Source organism: Ptiloglossa arizonensis, chromosome 2 (genome assembly GCF_051014685.1).
Source record: "Ptiloglossa arizonensis isolate GNS036 chromosome 2, iyPtiAriz1_principal, whole genome shotgun sequence".
In the NCBI taxonomy this organism is placed as follows: domain Eukaryota; kingdom Metazoa; phylum Arthropoda; class Insecta; order Hymenoptera; family Colletidae; genus Ptiloglossa; species Ptiloglossa arizonensis.
In genome coordinates, this window is record NC_135049.1 from 27,932,812 (window position 1) to 27,953,879 (window position 21,068).

Here is a 21,068-nt window from a genome sequence, read left to right on the forward strand (position 1 = left end):
ACAATTTCTGCTATCGTTGCAACTGACAAATATTCACCGTTGAGACACTGAAACAGACCAAAGTAACAATTAAAGAATATCTTTAACGATCAGGACAAAGTGATCATGCACGATCCGTTTGCGATGAGGCCATTCTTCGGTTACAATTTCGGCCACTATCTCGATCACTGGCTGAGCATGAACAACGTTAAGAACGCCAAGCTGCCGAAGATATTTCACGTGAATTGGTTCAGGAAGGACGCTGATGGAAAGTTCCTCTGGCCAGGATACGGCGAGAACTCGCGTGTCCTTGATTGGATCCTCCGCAGGATCGATGACGAGGACATCGCCGTGAACTCGCCCATCGGTTTACTACCGAAACTGAATTCGTTCAACTTGAAAGGTATAAAGAACGATGTGAACATGGAGGAATTGTTCCGACTACCGAGAAGCTTCTGGCAGAAGGAGGTAGAGGACCTCAGGAACTACTTCGACTCGCAAGTCGGCGATGATTTACCTCGAGTTATACGCTTCGAACTCGATCTTCTTGCCACGAAGATCGAATTGCTCTAATCGAACCAATTATTAAGTCTGGACAAAGAATGATAACGAAAATATGTTCTGCGGTTGCGTTAATAGTTCCTCGTGAAACGATTCCGAAATTGTGTCGTCGAAAAATCGAAAGAATCATTTTAAATGGGTTCTACAGGTTAGAGGGGTCGATATATCGGGACGAGAATATTTTGGAATATGTTTAACAAATTGATACACGAAATTATACGAGATTATCGTCCGTTTTAACATTTCCATTTGACGCATTGAACATCGGACTGAGATAGTTCTCTTATAAGAAATAGTGTACGAGATTGAAAATAAGCGTTAAATAGAACTGTCCACCGATTGTGACGGAGAGATATGTATGTATTTTGAATAATATTTTTCTGAATAAAAATATTGTTGAAAAACGAAGAAAGATTTTGCATTTCTCGTAACTAAACATTACCTGAAAAAAAAACAAGCGAAAAAATCGATGATAGAGGAACGAGTTCGAATGAATTTTTATTTATAGTAAAACGCTAGCGTATCGTTCTGCTAATCATGTTTATTGGCCAATACTTTACTTGCCTAAGTACTATCGGTGAAAGACTTCATATACGAGGACATTCAAAACTGTACATTTGTATGTTACAAGATTATTGCGGTTCGTATACATGTACAATTAAATGTGTATATATCAGTTTTACGTTGAACATAAAGAACAGAATGATTACATTGAACACGTTCCAAGTTTTATGTAACAAAAATTTCGAGACTGTTAAAATTGAAAACCCTATTTCTTTTCTGGCCTTAATCGATGTATTATGTATTATGCGATTAATACGATACTTAAAAAAATAACGCAAAATTTGACATAAGGTGTATAATACATATTACGAAGAATAGATTATCTTTAACAAAATTGCTTAAGTTATTTACAATAAACCAGAGTTCCTGTTTATTATATACCCGTATATTAAGTATCGAGAACAAAGTTGAAGAAGACTATACTTGTATGCTAAAAAATGATACAATTTACATTATATAATTTAAAAAGAGTAAATAATGGACTTTTACAACAGCAGAATTTAGATGCTACCCAACAAGATTTCTATCTAAAATATTGCACTTCCTTGAGTGATTGTTCCCTTCTTCTAAATTTTTTAATTTTCAAAAAGATAATGTATGCATTGTAATGATCATTTTTTTAAACGTAATATGTTGGCAGTAATAATTTTTAAATAAGAAGATCGTTACGATCTAAATAAAGATGGAATTTCGTAAAAATTTATGTAAATTTCGATATTATTGAATTCCAGGTTCAGGAGTATTGAAAATAAAATATGGGAAGTAAAATTTATAAATTTTGGAAACATTTTAGATTCTGCAATTTTTTACCCTACTACCTCGTTACCAAGGCAACGAAACAATTTTCTCGTTTAAATTACTCGTGTTTCCATAACAACAATACTGATTATTAAAACATCCCTTGAAATACTACTAACCAAATATTAGTACATTTATTCTTTGTTGTATTATGAATCATTTAAATTATAAATGTTTATCAACAACCTACACTAGACACGCAAAAATGTAAAGATTGTTTCATTTTGTTCTATCTTTGTTTAGTTCGTAACAATCATGGAGTTTCAGCAACAGCAATTACATATATTTTGTACAATTTAATTCCACCACTTGCGTCGATTAATTTTGAAAAACCAATTGATGTTTGTTAATCGCGGAAATTAATATAAAGAAGTTTTGTGATGTAGACAAACACACTTCTACTTCTATTCGTGGTTTTTCAATTTTATGCGATTTTACTATTAAAAGACAAGATGCGATTCTACGTATATGCAAATTTGATTTTACTCCCCTACTGTATCGATACATCAATTTTTCTAATTAAAATTAGACGCAAGTTCACGAAGAATCACAATAATACGTATTTATATAACCGAGACATTTGTTTCGATCTTTAACGAGATCGACTACTAATATACAATTGTGGCATATACTTTGAAGACTAGATCAATATATTTGTCATCAGTCGTTAGTACTTTGCACCAATTTTTCATAATTGCAATTACAGATAATAATTCTATTCATTCCCTACTTTCACTGTTTTCTATTTTACAACATTAATATAATAACTACTGTACAATTATGTGTTGTATCTTTAAAGTAATTAGTATGTTTGGTTAAGAAATACATTCAGAAATTCCATATATGGATAATATATATATATTTTTTATAGCCGTTTTTTATATATTATGATTCGATACCTTGATCTTTTATTTAAAATTTGTTATACGTCGTAAAACACTAAATTGCTTCGTAAGAAACAATCATTTTGTAAGAAATAATACAATTTGTAAAACTATTATAAGCTACGAGTAAAATGTATATTATTAAAAATAATTGACAACAAAGTTTAAAAAGAGTAAAAGTTTTGTGTTTAAAACATATGTTTTGTTTCAGTTCGCTATGTTTATACGTTGTTTCAAACTTTTAAGATCTGTGTAGTGCCGAATTAATGACTGGATGAAAACTGCTTGAAAAAGAAGTATAAAAAAAAATCTTTATGTTGTTATTTTTCAATTTCTATCGTTGTATCTGAATCATGAATGTTTATTATTTGTAAAATATAGTACTCCCTGCTTCTAACTTCGCTACACTAAATGTACTAACTAGCTGTTACCCGACTTCGCCCAAGTAGATTATCAAAAGGTCAGGATATCAAACAGCCTTGGTATTTTTCCTGAGATTTACCTATCTCTACCGACCAAATTGTTTCAAACATTTTTACCTGAAATTTTCTGTCATTTATATATATCCTTCAGTGGTGCACATACACCGCGAGATCAAAAGAGATATTGGCTAAAATAGTCAATCACATTTCCTTGGTACTGGCGCTGGCACCTTTGTTTTCTTACTTTTGCTACGGCAATGTAACTTTTAAGATGTAGGTTCCATTGCGATAAAATAATTTTCAACTGCAAAGTGTGTTGAAATGAAAATGAATCTATAGCTTAAAACTTTCTTTGATAAATGCCTGACCCATTGGCGAAAACTCTATCAAAATTGATTCAATAGTTCTAGAATTGTTTAGCATTCAAATAGATAAACAGACTCTACTTTATATATAAATACAAGAAACGATAGAGAAGAGATTACAAACGACATATTTCATTACAACTTTCCTAACTTTACGATCTTCGCTAATTTAAATTAACAATACAAATACTCAATGCTGTTTCATTTTGTAATTCAAAAGATATTTGTAGCAAAAAATCGTAACCACCATCATTTCATTGATGAACACATGAAGTCTGTTTTTACAGTGAATATGTTAAATTTCAGTGTGCGTAATGAAGTAAACCTTCTGATATTTAATAAGACATTGTACGTCTTGAGTAATAAAAAAATTAGTACACTATGGTTCTTCACATTCAGTAATATAATCGATAAATTGGTTTTCCATATGGAAAATTTTCTATAGATATTTCTAAACAATATAGAGAGCTTTAATCTCCTATGATATTCTGTAATGCTTTTTGAGTACACCATTTCAATTGCAACAACAATTATTTGTTAATTTCAACGCTTCGTTACATTAATCGATACTAAATTGACGCTAAATTTCAGTGTTTTTAGTATTTTACTTCCTTATAATCAATTTAAAAGTTCATTTCACATGTATAACTTGAGTACTTCGAGAGTGTAAGAAAAAACTGTATATCAATTGTTTTTTTAAATAAAATCTCAGGTACATACTTCTCACCCATTATTCTTCTTTGCCAACAATCCCAGTGCTCGTGGTATACATGAAGGACACAGTATTTCTGGTTTAGACGTCTCGGATAACATTTTCTCTAAGTACTGAGCTGTATATGGAAGAATCAACGATTCGGATGTTAATAAGTCAGTTTCCATTGTCGGAATCACTTCCCTTTCGTATACAGACAATGGAAAATGGTGTCCACATGTGAATACCATTGTATCTTCTTCAGTTGCAAGAAATCGATAGACAGCATCTGGATCCTAATTTTAAAATCATATTTCTTTAATAGCTAAGTTAAAATCTATTTAACTAAATAATTTATATCGAAAATGCATATTTGAATTACAATGAATAATGGAATTGATTTGGTGTGAAACTTAATATGTACCTTTATATGTACAAACGACCTAGAATCAGGAGTCTCAAATGATACTGTGCTCATAACACCTTCTATCATTTGTTTCGAAGTATTATTTCCACTTGTGCCAGGATACCCAGTAAGTGGCGGCCCATAATGATCAGCCGTTAAAGAAGACAATAGTTTAATAAATTCAGGTGTAGGTTGACCTACCAGATTCAAAGAATATTTAACAAAGAATGTAGTATAGTATAAAACATATTTTAAATAATACATGATATGAAAATCAAGATCATTTACCTTGGCCAATATGATGCAGCAACATGGAACAAACTTGAATACAAAATTTAACAGAAAAAAAGTTAACTACAGTCAAGCTCTTGACTTCTGTATCATTTTTGTTCATATCCAAATACTTTTCCATTATATCTTGGCTGCCAGAATATTTGAACATTATAGATAAAATATTTGCATACTGAATAATATAATATCATTAAATACTTTATACTGCTATTAGTTACTCACCAGAACAATAACAATCCAAGAGGGTAAAAAATTGATTGAATATGCTCCAGAAATACATTCTCTATACTCTGTATTGGCAAATTGTGTTCAATCCAGAAGTCTACAGCATCTTGTAATATTTTACACTTGACCGTGTCCGTCTCATTTTCCATCTCATGTAAAAAGAATTTGATCACTTTTATAGCTTCGTTGATTACGTTGTCTTGCCGAGAATGAGGAACTTTTTTTTCATAAGATGTTTCCTTAAGATCCTGATTTACTCCTTCCTTCGTGATAGCAGAAGGTACGGAATAATCTCCATTGGATTCAACTGCTTTCTCTTGCTTTCGTAGTTGATTATCTTTGAAAATAATCTTCTCCATCCATTCCTCCGAATCGGAACTAATATCGGAATCGAAAGTATCTTCGAAAATATCTAACGATGTATTCTCACATTTCATGTCCTTACACAGTTCTTCTGAACCGCCTTGACAATCAAACGAATACAACTCTTCTTGTAATAGTTGAAGACTGTTTAATGATCTACTCGCGGGAATTTTCATCTTGTTCTTAACAGCACAATCTTCGACAGAATCCATCAGATTCTTCTCTACTTGTTTGTTAAAAAGTTCAGTATTCTTCTTGACGTGACGAGTTGATAAAGACTTTCTTTTTGAATTAGAGTTCTCGCCAATCCGTTGATCTGTCTTTTTGCATAAATTTTCAGATGATTTTACTTTTGAGTGGGATTTTAGACTCAGTGCGCGCAATATTTTTAGTTGATAGACAAATGCATCAGAAATATTATGCTGTAGCATAGCTATTTTTGAACAAGCTTGGTAATTTTCCAACTCGATGCACTAAAAATGTAAATATTTTGTATTTGTAGCTCAGAATCATTTACGAACTACAATAATCCAATGCACCAACCTTCTCCATGATTTTTGAAGCGTCATACAAGCCACAGAAATATTCGAGCGCATAATGCAACGTTAATTCTCCTGGTGATTTTTCAATAAGGCTTAAAGGACGAATGAGACCCGCGAGAGGAGGCATATCGTAACTTAGATAAGAAATTATAGGAGCAGGAAGATTAGGGACTTGACTAGGTACATCCAAAGCTATGTGCATCATATTTGGAATACGTGCAACTCTCTTTTTAATTAACACAAGCTTATCCTCGGTGTCGCGTGCATCTTTTGGAGGAAGGCGGCCCAACTGTGCTCTTCTATTGTTACCCCAAGCGAAAACTGTACCTCCTAAAAGAGTATACAGTGAAAAATAAAAATTCCAATCCATAAACAAGAAAACCACATTATGTAACTAACAAGATCTACTTTTCTAACTAAGTATTTTGAAGTCCTGTATAAAGCAACTTAATGTATGGCAATACAATATACGCAATTAAACAAATTGTATGGTTTTTGTACCTGATTGAATAGCAACTGTGTAATCATATCCACAACAGACACTAACAGTTTTAATTACAGAATTTAGTTTTTCTTTAGATTCATTATTCTCCATCTGGAATGATCTAGATTCGCCATTTACATTTCCATTCCTATCATTCATGGCAGAATTCTTTCCTCCACCATCCAATTCTTGTTCTTCTTCTGCTCGTTCGTAAGCATTATGCCTTGGAGGCACTTGTGCCATAATAGAAGCAGGATTATAACATAATGGCGTAGGAATTGATACCTCTTGTTTACTACCATTGCCAATTTGACCATCTAAATTTCGGCCCCAAGTGTAAAGCGATCCATCCTTCGTCACAAGAGCATTGTGATGACAGCCAGTCGATATCTGTTGTAAAAAAAAAGATACACGATGGAAAGAGCATTGATAATTTTATTTTGCAAGCAAACGCATACACGATCATAAATCATTTTACCAACCTGTATGATATTGCCTTTCACTAAACTTGTATCTACTATAGATGGTTTTAAATGCGTTTGATTCTCTTCCAATGATCCGATGTCGACATTCTTTAAACACATATCTAACTGTTTTCTTCTCATGTCTGCACTGACTAATGACTTTAGTTGTGCATTCTTATTCTGTATATTAGTTTCCGTAGCCTCTTCACACGTATCATTCGTGCTCGCGTGATCTGTAACTTTTTCAAACTCGTCAATGTTTTCAAATTGTTTCACGATAGCGTCTCGTTGCTCCAATATTCGATGCCTCTTTTGCGTTTGTGCTTGCCATCGAAGAACTTGAGGGCTAGCTCCCCATACATATAATTTGTTTGTGTGACTAACGGCAAGCTAGAATAAATGCAGTATATTTACAATCATGCTTATATGTAACATCAAGAAGCCTTCAACTATACATTGCTTACATTGTGGAAGTATCCAGTTGCGATGAGAGATATTTTCTCCGATAACAATACTTTCATTGGCACAGAACTTTTAACGTTACTTCCTATACCTAATTGCCCGAACACATTACAACCAAATGCATACACAATACCCTCTGTAGAAAGAGCCAATGTATGCGCATGGCCAGCACTAATGGAACGTATAAATACGCCAAGTAACGATGTAACTAATGTGGGAGTATTTTTCTTGTCAGTACTACCATGACCCAATTGACCATGAACGCCCCAGCCCCATGTAAAGACTCTCCCATCAGCAGTCAACGCGACAGAATGATATTGTCCAGCCACTGCATCAACAATGATTTCTTGAGCTAAAGATGTGATTAATTCAGGGCTCGAACATTGTAAAATCTTGCCCAAACCCAACTGGCCAAACTGATTTGACCCCCACGCGTAAACACCGTTATTGGTCACTGCTAAAGTGTGACAATGGCCACATGATACACTGAGAACTTCAAGTTCCATGATCCAAAAGAAAGATATAGGCTGAGCTGTACCATACCACAAGAGAGACGGACCTGTTCCTAATAATAATTAAAAACAAAAATTTACTATATAGAAATAAAAAAATGGATACATTACATGGCATGTGAGATGTTTACCTAAACAGCCTTGTACAGAACTCCCCCATGTATAAACGTTTCCGTTTCTGATAAGAACGACATGATAGAATCCAGCACATAGTGGCCTTCTTTTAAAATCAGCAACAGAATTGGTATTATTATGACCCTGTTCCAATAAATACATAAGTACATAATTACTTGCTAACATAAGATATGAAGTATATTTTGCGGTAATTACCTTCTTTAATCCTAATAATTCAATATTACACGCGATAGAAGGTTCTTGCTCTAAAATAGATTTCTTGTAAATCAAAGTCAATAAAATTAGTAAAAAGGTTTCTATAATTTCTTCTACCAATGCATCACCATCCTCCTTTGTGAAGAATAAAAATACATATTAATTACATAAACGAAGGATGTATCCTTTTATATTATCGAACAGAGTATACTTACATTCTCCAGGAGATCTATAGAATCACATTGACTAGATTGAGAACTATGTGAAGTAGCTCTATGGCGCAATCTACATTGTACTATCCTAGGTCTTATCACTGGATTCGTTGGATCATACAGTGCTACCAATCTCTAAGCAACATTTAACAATAGATAAAAACATTAAATTGTTTAAAATACGATTTAACTTTAAGTTACAATTTAAGATAATTGTAATTAGTGGATTAAAATAATGAAAATCTTACCTGAAGTACAAAAATTTGAGAATCTTGAAGATTATCGAGAATAAATGACATATGACTTCTAGCTAACTCGGGATTTACTAGCATTGCTTGTATCAAACTTGGTTCACTTATGCATATTAACAACCCATCTAAAACAAAACAATTACTTAATACCTAAATCATTTCTTCAACATTATATACATATATGTAATTGCCTGAATTTTTTTTCAAAAGCAAATTATTGTAAGTATTATACGTTACATGATGTTGGATGAAAATTGCTTGTGCTAAAAGAATGTATTGTCTTCATGAGTACATCTAACATTTGTCCATAAAGACATTTTTGCGTCGCTAAGTGATGCAGGACTTCCCACAGACACGTTTGTCCAGCAATATTAATTGCTAACAATTCATCATAAAAAGAATTTGTAGATAGAAAATATCTATAGTTCAAATAACTTCCATTAGATTCTGTTAGACAAAATTTACATATCAATGTATTGTGAAATTTTTCAGTACTTACAAAAACTCTTTATAAGTAATCCTAGATTTTTGTGGTGGTACTCTAAGAGTCATTTCAATAAACGCAAGTACACATAAGTTAGAAAGATGAATTCTTGTTGTAACAGGTAGCTTACTAATTGCTGGAGAGGCTAAAAATTGTGTGAGACATCTTAACACGTTCACCGTATATCCAGCAGATGCATATTTTAACACACTCTTCAATACTCTGCACTAAAAGAGAGTAAATACATAATTGTATAAAAATATAAATACCAGCAATTATTTCTTGCTTTTATTTTTAATACTGTAATTGTTTACTTTAGATAACTTATAGCAAGCCACAGCACGTGAAAATTGTTTATTTGACAAAAGTATGTCGCTAGCTTGCTCTAATAACAGCTGTGCATTGATACCAAACACTATAGCCAATTTTATCGCTTTTTCGGGTTCATTATCTTTCAATACTAATTCCATAAAAATTGATAACACAGACTTCCTGTAAGAATAAAATAAATTATAATTTCTAGTCGAAATACTAAAATGTATTAAAGGTATAACACAAACCTCAGAACAACTTTATACACAGAGTGATTTGTTACAATTATGCAAGTATCCACCTGAGGCAATTCAATTTCAATATCTTTTATCCCCTTTGGTAATGTGTATTTATTTTTAATATCTTGTGAAAATGATGTATTATTTGTAAAATCAATAGCTCTGTACACAGCACGTATCACTTCTTTACTATTTACTAAAGAAAAGTGACCTATGATGCACTCTGGATTAAATTTACAATTATCATTTTTACGAGTTTCGGATAGTCTGTCTGACATTATATATATTACACGCTGACTAACATCAGTGATAAAAAAAAACCGTTGAGTTAATAAAACATTTCTACAAGATTCAAATACTTTATGCACTGATAAAGGTACAGCAGAAAAATCAGGTCCATGTATCTGTAATCATGAAACTGCTTAAATATGATACTCATTGCTTTACATGGTGAAAGAACAGAGAAATATTTTCTTACTGTTATGTGATTTGTAATTGAATGGTAACATGTATACAACTGTTGACCTTCTCTATCAGACTGAGACATAAGAAAAGTTTCTTTTGATATTGGTTCAGGTGTTATTTGATTCTGATTCACTTCTGTAGACGAATCAAAATTAACTGTTGCATTGTGAGTATTTCGATTACTTGTGAAATCTGTAAAAATAATAAAAGAGAATGTTCTGTAGCAAAATTTAATTACTATATTCTTCCACGTTATGCACATACAAACCATATTGTAAATTTTCACCTAAAGTCTGACTTTTTGTTTCAATCAATTTTTGTCTAAGTATAGCAAGTTTCTCCACAGACAATTGCTTAAGTCCTTGCAATCTGGATCTAGTAGAAGCAAATGTTCTTGTGTTATCATATATGTTATCACTTGTATGCAATGAATTATAAGATTCTCCATTTTCTAAATGACGCAAACAGCTGTAAGTATGTTGCTCTAAAAGTAATCTCCACTGCTGCTTTGATTGACTTGTTATTAAGAGAGAAACACTGTCGTTACTTTCATTACAACAAATATGCAAACTCGCAATATTCCCATTCACATGTGCAACAATTGTTTGATGACCACTTTCAAGATTTATAAATATGATCTCCCCGTATTCAGTTCCAATAATACCAACTTCAGCTGATGTTGCTGAATCTTGCCACCATACTATTGCAGTGGGCCTACAAATTTTCAGTTATTAAAACATAAAAGAAAATTGTTATTGTATTGCATTAAATATTCAGTCAAAATATATACTTTGAATGAGAAGATTGCAAACTAATAGAAGGAAAAGATGTTATATCATCACTTGTCCATCTTTGGTCTATATCACAATTTTCATCAACCAAGCATAGAGCAGGAATTATATAAACAGATCCATCGACACTTGAAGCAAGCAACCATGATCCCACAGAATGAAAACATAAAGCTGAGATTTGTTTATGTGACCCTTGGAACCAAGGGATTCTTTTAATTATTGGAGCACATATAGAGTCTTTTTTGTAATATAAAAAAATTTCTGCATTCCCAGTTGTAAATGCTAAAAATAACTTCTTCTCGTATTCACATTGAGCACTGTGTTGTATTTCTGTTGCTTTTATCAAACATTGTAGTTTGAACAGGTTCTCTTCAATGAAACTTGTCATTGGCTGATAGCCCTCTGTACCTATTTCTGCGATCATTATATTTGAGGCTATCGATTGATCCTAATACTACCTGAAAAACAAAATATCACATTAATTGTACAAATATTTATAAAGTAATATTATAAAAAACACATATAATATTCAATTCCAAGTTTATAAAGAACATCTCTTATACCAATTGAAAATTATTTACATTACAATCCTGACACTATGCTTTTGTAAAAGTACATTACAAATTTCTACGAAATATAAATATTCAGATCGATAAAATTATTAGAGCTTTAAATACGCTTCGTAAATTATTTACAACACACTTGTAAAGAAAACGTGAAAAGTGTACATACAAGTCGATGCACGTTATACTCTACCTGCTTTTATGGTCGCGTAACATAACGATTAAAATATTTAGCAGGATATTGCGTGCTGCTGCACCTGTGTTTATATACTTGAAAAATAATATGACTGACAAGGAGAGGAGAGCTTCGCGTCTTAAGAAATTCTTGTTGTGCTAAAAATAAATGATTGCAAAAGAAACCTAAACCAAATGTAACATCGCGCATTCCGTTCGAACGTGATATTCTTTTGTGCAGAATAAACGAAGAGAATCAATTATTCACTGTGCATTACATTTTTGCAGTAACACCGCCGTCAAATTTCCAAATGTCAGAATATCAAAGGTTAGATTACATATCACCATCAGCCTGATCATAATAAGAAAGATAAAATTACCAGCTTGCCGTATTGGCTTTTAGAACTATACTGATGAGTATTTAGAGTGATTCAGAATTACATGATATTCAAATCGGCCATTTGCAAAAAAAACTGAACAATAAATGCATGAACACCCAGTGTTATTAATTTGTGCCGTTTAAGAAGTAAATTTCTAGAGCCAACACTAATGAAGACTGATCAAGACAGTTGCTGAGAAGAAAGATGAGTTCTGGTTGGTGCCAGCGCTGGTAACTTTCCCCTTAGATGGCATACTATATATCATCAAGTGAACATCCGGAACTGTCGCACCATTTTTTAATCTTAAAAAACATTTTACGACGAAAGATACTTGTAAAAAAGCATGACAAAATATTGTCTATTAACAAATAAAGTCCAAAAAGCTTTCTCAACGTTTTTCAATGTAAATTAAATTGGTAGTATATGTAACAAACTTCACAACGGATAGTTGTTTGAAGTACGTATCGAAAAGATGGTGGTCGGCGGAAGAACTAGTCGATTTGGTATTCTCATTGAACGTTTTACAGTTTAGAAAATTTTAGAAGAAATTGTATATCGTACTTGTTTATTGCGAGTCAGAGAAGAGAAAATGGGTTCGAATAAACGTCACAAAACTGAGAAGAGCCGAGATGCTAAGAAGAAGCGTCACCGTAGCCGATCACGAAGTTATACGCCTGAACGCGAAAAATCGGAAAAGCACAGGCATCACAAAAAGCATAGAAGAAAAGAGCGCAAGGATTATGACAGCGATGGTTATTATCTGATTCATTCTTTTTAAAATATTAGAAATATGTTGTACGATGCCATTCTTGATATCACGCGTTTCTTGGAAATTACCGTTCTCTTAGGATTACATTAGTGTAATTTTACGAGCGGTTCATTAAGGCACGCTTTCGATTTCTCTTCGTTGTTCCTCTCTGGTTCAAAAATATGTATATTGTATCATATCTGCAGAAACGCACTTTGCAGTCTCAAGTAGAAGATTAAATAATTTGGAGGGAATTGAAGCAAATAATGTTTATATTTTGCATAGGTATATAAGCATTTCCTATGATGTACATACTGTATTTAGTATCAGTTAATGCTGCGTTTGTTTCGTTTCAGTCGAAATAGTTAACGCACCTCCCCCGCCAAAAATTTCTAAGTCTTCACATCCATCAACACCTCCACCTCCTGAAATTTCAAAGCAACGTAGTCCTTCACCAGCCAAGGGTGGTACAGGACAGACCTCTCTGTCCATCGAAGAGACAAATAAATTACGTGCAAAGTTAGGTTTAAAACCATTGGAGGTTGATAGTACACCAAAAGATGATCCTAACAAGATTAAAGATGATTTAGGAGAGTTTTATCATAAACCAGCTCCTGATGTTAATGAGAAATTAAGGACACAAAAGTTGAAGGAAAAAATTGGCACTCAAAAACAGAAAAGACAAATTGAAGCCAGCTTATCCAAAGTAAAAAGTTTGGCTGAGTGTGATTCCGATGATGACACTAAAACTTGGATTGATAAGACCAGACGTTTGGATGAGGAGAAGAAAAAAGCAGAAGAAAGGGTAATTGCTTTCCAAGAATATTTTAATATTTGTAATATGAAATTAGAAACGAATGTTCTAATGTTTTATATTTTTATTTAAGGCAAAAATGTTGGATCAATTGGATGAGGAATTTGGAATTGGAAATTTGGTTAAAGAAGAGATACATACTGCTCGTAATACAGCTTATACTGAAAAGAATTTGAAGGGTCTCAAAGTAGAGCATAATATTGTAAGCATTTGTAAATTTAACTTTGAATTGGTATTATCTTTTAATGACTGCAATAACTACATAATTTTATTTAAATGTTATTTAATAGGACAAGTTTGAAGAAGGTAAAACAGTTGTTTTAACTTTGAAAGATCAAGAAGTATTAGATGAGAGTGGAGATGTACTTGTCAATGTAAACATAACAGACGAAGAACGTTACCAACGCAATATCTTAAATAAGACTAAAAAGCCTGGTTACGACGCGTATGATGATGATAATTTTGATGAGTTTGGTTTCCCAAAGAACACTATCTTGGAAAAATATGACGAAGAAATCGAGGGCGAAAAAAAAGACAATTTTGTATTGGGAATTAATATGAAAGATGTTAAGCAATCTAAACTTGATCATGTCAAGCAACGTTTAGCAAATAAGCGATTAGAGTCATTACAACTAGCAGAGCCAAAACTAGCTAGTGAATATTTCAATGAGGAAGAACTTGCAACATTTAAGAAACCAAAGAAAAAGGTACATTCTTAAAGCAGTATTTCAGCTTCTACAAATAATCTCAATATTTTTTCATTTTGCAGATTCGAAAAATTAGAAAAAAATTGAAAGCAGATGACTTAGTTCCTGAAGATAACGATTATCTTCGTGATCTTGGAAGCAGAAGAAGCAAACGACCTGAAGATGTGAAAGAAAATGATAGTTTAGATGTAGATGATTTAGGAGGTATTTTTTACATTCGTAATGTTATTTTTTTTTTTAATATCTTACTTTCATGGCAATATTTGGTATACGTTTTTATCTATGGTTTACAATTTTATAAACATCTTTTGCGATTTTTAATCAAGCTCCCACTGAAGACCTCAGTGGAGTAAAACTAGAAGAAGATGACAAAGAACTAGAACTGCAACTAGCATTAAAAAAAGCTCAACGTTTAAAGGAATCACAATTATCAAGCATAGAACAAGTTGTTGAAACAATAAAACATGAGCCCACAGGTTCAGAGGAAAGTCAATCTGGAAATATTGTTCTTAATGCTACTGCAGAATTTTGCAGAACTTTGGGAGACATTCCTACTTATGGTCTTGCTGGAAACAGAGAAGAAAATGGCCAGGAACTTATGGTATCGAATGTTCTTGTCTATTGTTTCTCTTTTTTAAATGTATTTTCCCACATTTTTTCCAATTAAAATTATAGGACTTCGAAATTGATGGAGTTAAGGAAGAACCACCAGCGAATGAAGAAGAAGACGATGGCCGTGGTGCCTGGAATACAGTACAATTAGGTATTTTTTCAAACTCGAATATAGTATAATATATTTTTCAAAGTAAAAATGACATTTTATTTTCTTCTGGAACATTTATAACCTGCCATACTTTGCGGACAGATGAAAGCACATCGGAACCGGTGGCAATGGAAGCTGCAATTTTAGATGCTGAGCCTTCGCTTGGGCATGGAGTTAGTGGAGCATTAAAGCTCGCAATGAGTAAAGGTTATTTACAAAAGGAAGACAGTAGTCGACCATCCGCATCGCGTTTTGCTCACTTACAGGCTCAGAATTATTCAATAGAGGACAAGACTTATGGGTATGTATTGAGTATAACTACTGTTCAATATAAGAAGCTTTCTTACACGTTCACAAGAGACTACTCTCATCACAAACGGACGTAAGAAATATTCTTTTATTGAATGCATTCCAAGTGAATTTTGTTAGACGAGTCTCTAGTGAATTTCAAACTGTTAGTTAACAGTCTTAAATAGAGCCCGGGTTTCGGTGCTCGGAAATGGACGATCCGCTACCGCTACAAGAGTTAACTACTTTGTCGAAGATGATCGAAGGCCTGAAAAAGAGGATTTATTGAGGTATGTTTATATTATGCGATTCTATTGTTGCCAAGCGAGATTCGTACGAACGTTCTAGACAAGTCCAATGTGGATCAAAGTCACATTCATTTAATTAGTAAGAAACTTTTCTATGCGCTACATATTGTTAATATAGTTTTTGTTTTATAACGTAATTTAAAAATAATAGAACATTTTTAAAAATGTATTATTCAAAAACCAAATTATATATGAACATGTAGTACAGAATCAAATTGTAGACTCATCACTATATTTCTCAATTTTCTTCCAGAATTACTTTACAATTTTGTTTTGATTACATGTCTATTTATTACTTGGTTACTGAGTAATACATTTTTCACACTGTTGAATTATTTCTCAATCATTTTATACATCATCTTGCATGTTTCAACGTATGGGATATGGTATTAGGATAAGGGTTGTCTATTTTATTTTTAACTGAAACTTTTTTTTAGTTTTTATGGGTAAATTTTCTATTAGACATTTTTCTTTTATCATCCTCAGAGAAAATAGCAACATATGCAACGTATAATGTACATAAACTGTTTGGAATTAAATGTATTGTATACGATTATAGATTTAATTGCAATAGTTATATTGACTTGTTTAGATTCGTGTTCATCTAATCGCATAATGTAATGTATCTTGAAAATGCAACAGCCTGCTTTCCAGTATTATATATTTACAAATAATTAATATTCGTGATAACGTAAATTTCGAAACACCGAATTCCATGGGCTGCTATAAATTTCTATAGCTAAAGAGAGTGTCTATTAGATTCACTCTATGTATGAAATTGATGACTCTATCCATATTTTTTTTATTTTCCAGGGACGATGATAAGTTTGGTAGAAGAGATCGTTTCAATGGTCCAACTTCTGAGTTTAAGGAGAAAGATGGTTTCAAACCTAACGTGAAATTGGAATACATCGATGATGATGGGCACGTTCTGAGTGCAAAGGAAGCTTTCCGATATCTTTCACACAAGTTCCATGGGAAAGGTCCAGGAAAGAATAAGGTTGGGCCTTGGAAAGACAATCATATTTTTTTTACATGTTTGCATTGCAAGAGACACGATTGAACATGATATTGTAACATCTAGGTTGAAAAGCGAATGAAGAAGGCTGAACAGGAAGTTTTAATGAAACGGATGTCCTCCACAGATACACCCCTAGGTACGCTTAATTTATTGCAGGCGAAACAGAAGGAAACCCAATCTCCGTACATAGTGCTCAGTGGTAGCAAGCAAATGCAAACGTGAGCAAATTTCTTATTACTATAGCAAATGGTAGTTTAAATCATTATCATTAAAAACCGTGGTTATTTTTTTCAGGACTAGTATATCGAAGTCAAAGCATTAAAGATTTTAAGCTAACTTTAATAAGAATTGTATATAATATACAGACAGAAGAAAACCTCTTATCAGCACATTTTTCAAACAAAATAGTACGTTAAACGTCGAAAAATGAAACAGTTGCACATTTTTTGATTTGTTAATCTACATACAGGAAATAAAATCATATTCGTGAGTTTATAAAAGAGACTGGTCTCTTTCATGTCCTTCCATCTCTTGTTTTCTTTGGACACACATTTGAATTGAATAATGCACGTATGTATGAAAATTAAGCTTTTTAATTGACGATTAAGTTTGAAAAGTTACGCTATTGATACAAATGTAAGTAATTTCAATCTAATTTACTTATTTGATGTGGTCCAAATATTATTTACACTATATTTAATTTGGATATGGTAGCTTGACATATGAAATTTTCAGTACAATTGTCAGAGAAAATTGTTTAAATTTTCTCAATGTATACAAAGTAGTACAAATTCATGTTTTGTCACTTTTTTTACGATAATATTTTGTATACTTATTCAAAATATTCTCTTATGTTAAGGAAGTACATTTACTGCTATCACAATAAAATTAAGAAGGGAACAAACGACGTTCGTAACTACATCTATGCTAACAGTAGTAACATATTCATAAAGGCTACAAATACTTTAACACGACAGTTACACCTTTACTTCCACATTTTCAATCATAATTAGTTTCTAAAATCTATCCGTACAAATCACTACTCGAAAGATATAAATTTGAATACTACAAAATATTTTATTGTTTCTAATGATTACTATATAAACATTTGCTGAATATTCTTTATTTTCGTATTTTTGATTAGTATGAAATGGTATTATTATGAGTTGAAAATATTTTTTTGTCTCGTTAAATGAATAGATTTTACGTTTAGCTGTCATTGAAATGTTTCATAACATTCGCCACCAACGTTATTGAGTATTTTTATAATCTATCGGCATCGCGATTTTGTGTCGGAAACGGTAACGATTCGTTACTACAAGAATGCTGAATGGCATTAAATATATCCCTGATATCACAAGGCTTTACTTTGTGCAAAAATAGTAATACTTGATTCCTCGAATCTTATATAGTGCACAAGAGTCTATAAATTATATTTTATAAATATGCGTCTCCAATTATACACGGCATAGTTATACATTTTGTAATAATCATTTAAAAGACTTGCTTTTCTCTACTTACTATTCATAATTCTTTATTTTTGGAAAGTTTGGCACTTCTCTCGATGGTTCGGGCAAAAGTAATAGGAACTTTTTTTTTTAGTTAATTTTCAGTTATTGCAATTTAGAAACAATCTTGTTAAGGCAATAAAATATTTTATTTTATTAGATTAAAAATTTATGTAATAAAAAACTGAACTTTGGAAAACCATTAGAAAGTTTTCATTCTTAGATCAGTATATTAATTGACAAACGAAAATATCGAATAATTGTACATTAACAACAGAAAATATACCATTAATTGAACAAACAGCGTTTATTCTGTACTCAATGTTTATTTCTTAAATGAATTCCTATTATTTTTGCACATAACTTACTATACATTCTGATACTTATTTTAACTTACGGATATGACTGTGTCTGCTAGACTCTAAGAAATTTAATTTGCATCAGTAACACATTGATTAATAATCTTTAATAAATTTTATACATACTTTACAATTATCTATAAAAATTCTATCACCCCGCAGAACTAAATAGAACCCGTGTTTTTTTGTGTTACTGCATTTTTAAACAAATTTCTTATCATCAGCAAGTATAATATAATATATATGTATACATACATATGTATATGTATATATACGTATGTATGTTTGTATGTATGTATGTATGTATATTATATTATATTCGTGTAAATGTTCCCTATTCTTCCCTACAAGTCAGAATTAATTATAACATAAACTATGCGAAATAGATAAATATTTTTAGTAGGTATTAACTTATTTCACGACTTCTTCCTAATCCTTTCTCCTAATTTCTGTCATTATATATATATATATATGCGTACACTAAGATATTTAACTGATCTGACGACCCGTTAGTTTTTATATATATATGTTATAAATTGACTCTGTTTTTCATTCTCTCTAATTGTCCACTCGTATTAAGGTATTAAAATCATTGGTATAAGTATCGTAAAAGGGAAGTGTGGGTCCCGGAGTTTCGATAGACAATCCGCTAAGCAAATAGACGTTCGTTAAAAAATGAAAATCGATCATCGTATCAAAAGTGTGTACAAGAGAATAACGCAGTATGAAACACGCGGAGGTAAACAATCGAACGTACGGTAACAGTTCTCTATTAGTTTTTCGGATATACTTTCCTCAAGGTGGTTATCTTCCAAGGTATTTTCCTTGAGCGTAACATCATAAGCAATTGTTATCTGTTCAACGTCTCTACGTTTTGGCTTTGAGCGTTCTTGTTCACGGCATCTTCCTGACCGCTCGGACTTGAAAGTCTAGCCGATTTGATCGACTTCAACTTCGTCGTTCCACCGTATCTGAAGTTCACGTCGCTACAAGTGTCTAGAGGGTGCATTGTCCCTGATAGATTCGTCCCATCGTCGTCGATTGTGACTTCCAATTTAGTGGTCGGTACTTTCTTCACTGATCCAAGCTCGTATGCCGATTTCGAAGATTTCAGCTTCATACGATTGTTCAACGGCAACGAAACCGACTTCTCTAAATTGGCTGCTTGAATCTTTAGGTGATTATCGTTTTGCAGGACTTGCTCCGGAGTCGAATTCATCGTATCGGTGATCTGTATGTCTATGTTCACCGTCTTTGGGTCGTTCTCGTCGTTCCGGACAATTTGTTCGGTCGAATACTCGTTCCTGAGCGCGGCCAATTGTGCCCGTTGCTTTTGTATATGGTTGTGCGAGTTAGAGAAGAACGAGGAGACCCTTTCTAGCTTGGTGGCTAAATTTGGTTGACTCAACGTTGACTTCAGAGGATACGGCGTCTCTACTGTGATACTGTTACTCTTCATGAAATTGTGGGATTCTCTACCCGTGGAGTTGCTCTTGATCATTGCAAACTTATTATTGTCCTCGATTAGTTTCAGAGGATAGGGTCTACCGGGTACGGTTTTTCGTTTCTCGGCAAGACTCAACTGCGCGATTATTCGCCGAATATCGCCCGGAAACTCGATGTCCGGACGTGTGTCAGACAATTGCTGAACAAACGCGCCCAGCGTTGAGACGGTCACTTCTAGACTGCGGTTTTGGGACTCTAGCTTGAGAAGAGTCGATTGTTGTACCGATCGCGCCGTTTCCAGACGATGTAAGTTACTCATAGTAATCTGTAAACGTGACAGTTTGTACGTTTAGTTTTACAAGTGATTGAGTTGGATCAAATTCAACTGGCCTTGAACAACCAGTTGATTATAATCCATGACTGAAAAGAAACTTATTTCTCGTTATCTTACTTCAAGTTGCTCGTTAAGTTGTCCGACTTCCTGCGTCAGTTGTTTGTTAAGCATCTTCAACTTCTCCATACTTTCCATTTGCCGTTTCACGGACATCATCTCTTCCTGTAACACTTGGTACTCCACTCTGTATTCATTCAATTGTTTTGTAATTTCTTGATCTGGATAAAATACGCGTTTCATCACACGGTCCAAGATTTCTCTATCTACAGCTGGTACTCGGGTCTGAAGTTACAAAATAAATAATTGCAGGACTATGGTTTCAGAATAATATGTAATTCTAAACACTTCATATGTAGAAAAAAGAATTTCTCTTACTTTGAGATATTCCATGATCTCTTCGAAACTGTCGCAGATCAGTAATTGATCTTGATGTTCCTCCAGTAACGCCATCGACACACGGAAAAGTACTTCTGTGCTTTCCAGGAAAAGTAAGTCTGT

The 21,068-nt window shown here is 32.9% G+C and overlaps 4 protein-coding genes across 12 annotated transcripts in view; 2 read left to right on the forward strand and 2 right to left on the reverse strand.

The window, feature by feature from the left end:
* LOC143143444 (phosphoenolpyruvate carboxykinase [GTP]) overlaps positions 1-1,713 on the forward strand; it is a 9,799-nt gene extending 8,086 nt beyond the window's left edge. For both annotated transcript variants that reach the window (XM_076304665.1, XM_076304666.1), the window contains exon 8: positions 94-1,713. In XM_076304665.1, the coding sequence (XP_076160780.1) occupies positions 94-552 (459 nt within the window). In that variant the 3' untranslated portion in view covers positions 553-1,713. The remainder of the gene's footprint in view (positions 1-93) is intronic.
* Ca (RCC1 and BTB domain containing protein claret) lies at positions 1,064-12,338 on the reverse strand. Of its 4 annotated transcripts, none has more exons than XM_076304649.1 (20): positions 12,215-12,338; positions 11,097-11,555; positions 10,575-11,020; positions 10,320-10,498; positions 9,851-10,245; positions 9,605-9,782; positions 9,306-9,517; positions 9,044-9,225; positions 8,804-8,931; positions 8,559-8,690; positions 8,344-8,478; positions 8,145-8,271; positions 7,504-8,066; positions 7,058-7,429; positions 6,593-6,965; positions 6,093-6,421; positions 5,184-6,022; positions 4,959-5,092; positions 4,689-4,867; positions 1,064-4,560 (listed from the first exon to the last, which is right to left on the reverse strand). In XM_076304649.1, exons 2-20 carry the CDS (start codon positions 11,519-11,521, stop codon positions 4,297-4,299), a joined length of 5,592 nt encoding a protein of 1,863 aa, XP_076160764.1. In that variant the 5' UTR covers positions 11,522-11,555; positions 12,215-12,338; the 3' UTR covers positions 1,064-4,296. The 4 variants fall into 4 exon arrangements, with proteins under 4 accessions (XP_076160764.1, XP_076160763.1, XP_076160766.1 ...); XM_076304648.1 differs by having other exon boundaries at positions 11,097-11,551; positions 11,854-12,334; XM_076304651.1 differs by having other exon boundaries at positions 10,593-11,020; positions 11,854-12,334.
* Positions 12,031-17,432, forward strand: LOC143143443 (U4/U6.U5 tri-snRNP-associated protein 1). Of its 3 annotated transcripts, XM_076304661.1 has the most exons (13): positions 12,031-12,162; positions 12,373-12,671; positions 12,742-12,966; positions 13,319-13,767; positions 13,850-13,978; positions 14,067-14,483; positions 14,546-14,687; positions 14,810-15,084; positions 15,159-15,246; positions 15,349-15,547; positions 16,656-16,842; positions 16,927-17,081; positions 17,158-17,431. In XM_076304661.1, exons 3-13 carry the CDS (start codon positions 12,804-12,806, stop codon positions 17,183-17,185), a joined length of 2,232 nt encoding a protein of 743 aa, XP_076160776.1. In that variant the 5' UTR covers positions 12,031-12,162; positions 12,373-12,671; positions 12,742-12,803; the 3' UTR covers positions 17,186-17,431. The 3 variants fall into 3 exon arrangements, 2 of the variants coding, with proteins under 2 accessions (XP_076160776.1, XP_076160777.1); XM_076304662.1 differs by lacking the exons at positions 12,031-12,162; positions 12,373-12,671 and adding an exon at positions 13,169-13,247 and having other exon boundaries at positions 12,826-12,966; positions 17,158-17,432; XR_012991146.1 differs by lacking the exons at positions 12,031-12,162; positions 12,373-12,671; positions 16,927-17,081; positions 17,158-17,431 and adding an exon at positions 15,706-15,824 and having other exon boundaries at positions 12,690-12,966; positions 16,656-16,794.
* Positions 17,433-17,542: 110 nt separating this feature from the next.
* Plx (PTB_TBC1D1_like and TBC domain-containing protein plx) overlaps positions 17,543-21,068 on the reverse strand; it is a 35,863-nt gene continuing 32,337 nt past the window's right edge. For all 3 annotated transcript variants that reach the window (XM_076304653.1, XM_076304654.1, XM_076304652.1), the window contains exons 13-15: positions 20,946-21,064; positions 20,628-20,852; positions 17,543-20,501 (exon numbers count right to left, since the gene is read on the reverse strand). In XM_076304653.1, the coding sequence (XP_076160768.1) occupies positions 19,581-20,501; positions 20,628-20,852; positions 20,946-21,064 (1,265 nt within the window). In that variant the 3' untranslated portion in view covers positions 17,543-19,580. The remainder of the gene's footprint in view (positions 20,502-20,627; positions 20,853-20,945; positions 21,065-21,068) is intronic.

Bases quoted from the DNA above. Each gene is read 5' to 3' on its own strand.
- LOC143143443 (XM_076304661.1), top strand. From the start codon at position 12,804: ATGGGTTCGAATAAACGTCACAAAACTGAGAAGAGCCGAGATGCTAAG. The intron at 13,768-13,849 runs GTAATTGCTTTC...TTTTTATTTAAG, and splicing joins AGAAAAAAGCAGAAGAAAGG to GCAAAAATGTTGGATCAATT. The intron at 15,247-15,348 runs GTATTTTTTCAA...CTTTGCGGACAG, and splicing joins CTGGAATACAGTACAATTAG to ATGAAAGCACATCGGAACCG.
- Ca (XM_076304649.1), bottom strand. From the start codon at position 11,521: ATGATCGCAGAAATAGGTACAGAGGGCTATCAGCCAATGACAAGTTTC. The intron at 8,932-9,043 runs GTAACGTATAAT...GTTTTGTTTTAG, and splicing joins CAATTTTCATCCAACATCAT to ATGGGTTGTTAATATGCATA. The intron at 6,966-7,057 runs GTTGGTAAAATG...TTTTTACAACAG, and splicing joins TGAAAGGCAATATCATACAG to ATATCGACTGGCTGTCATCA.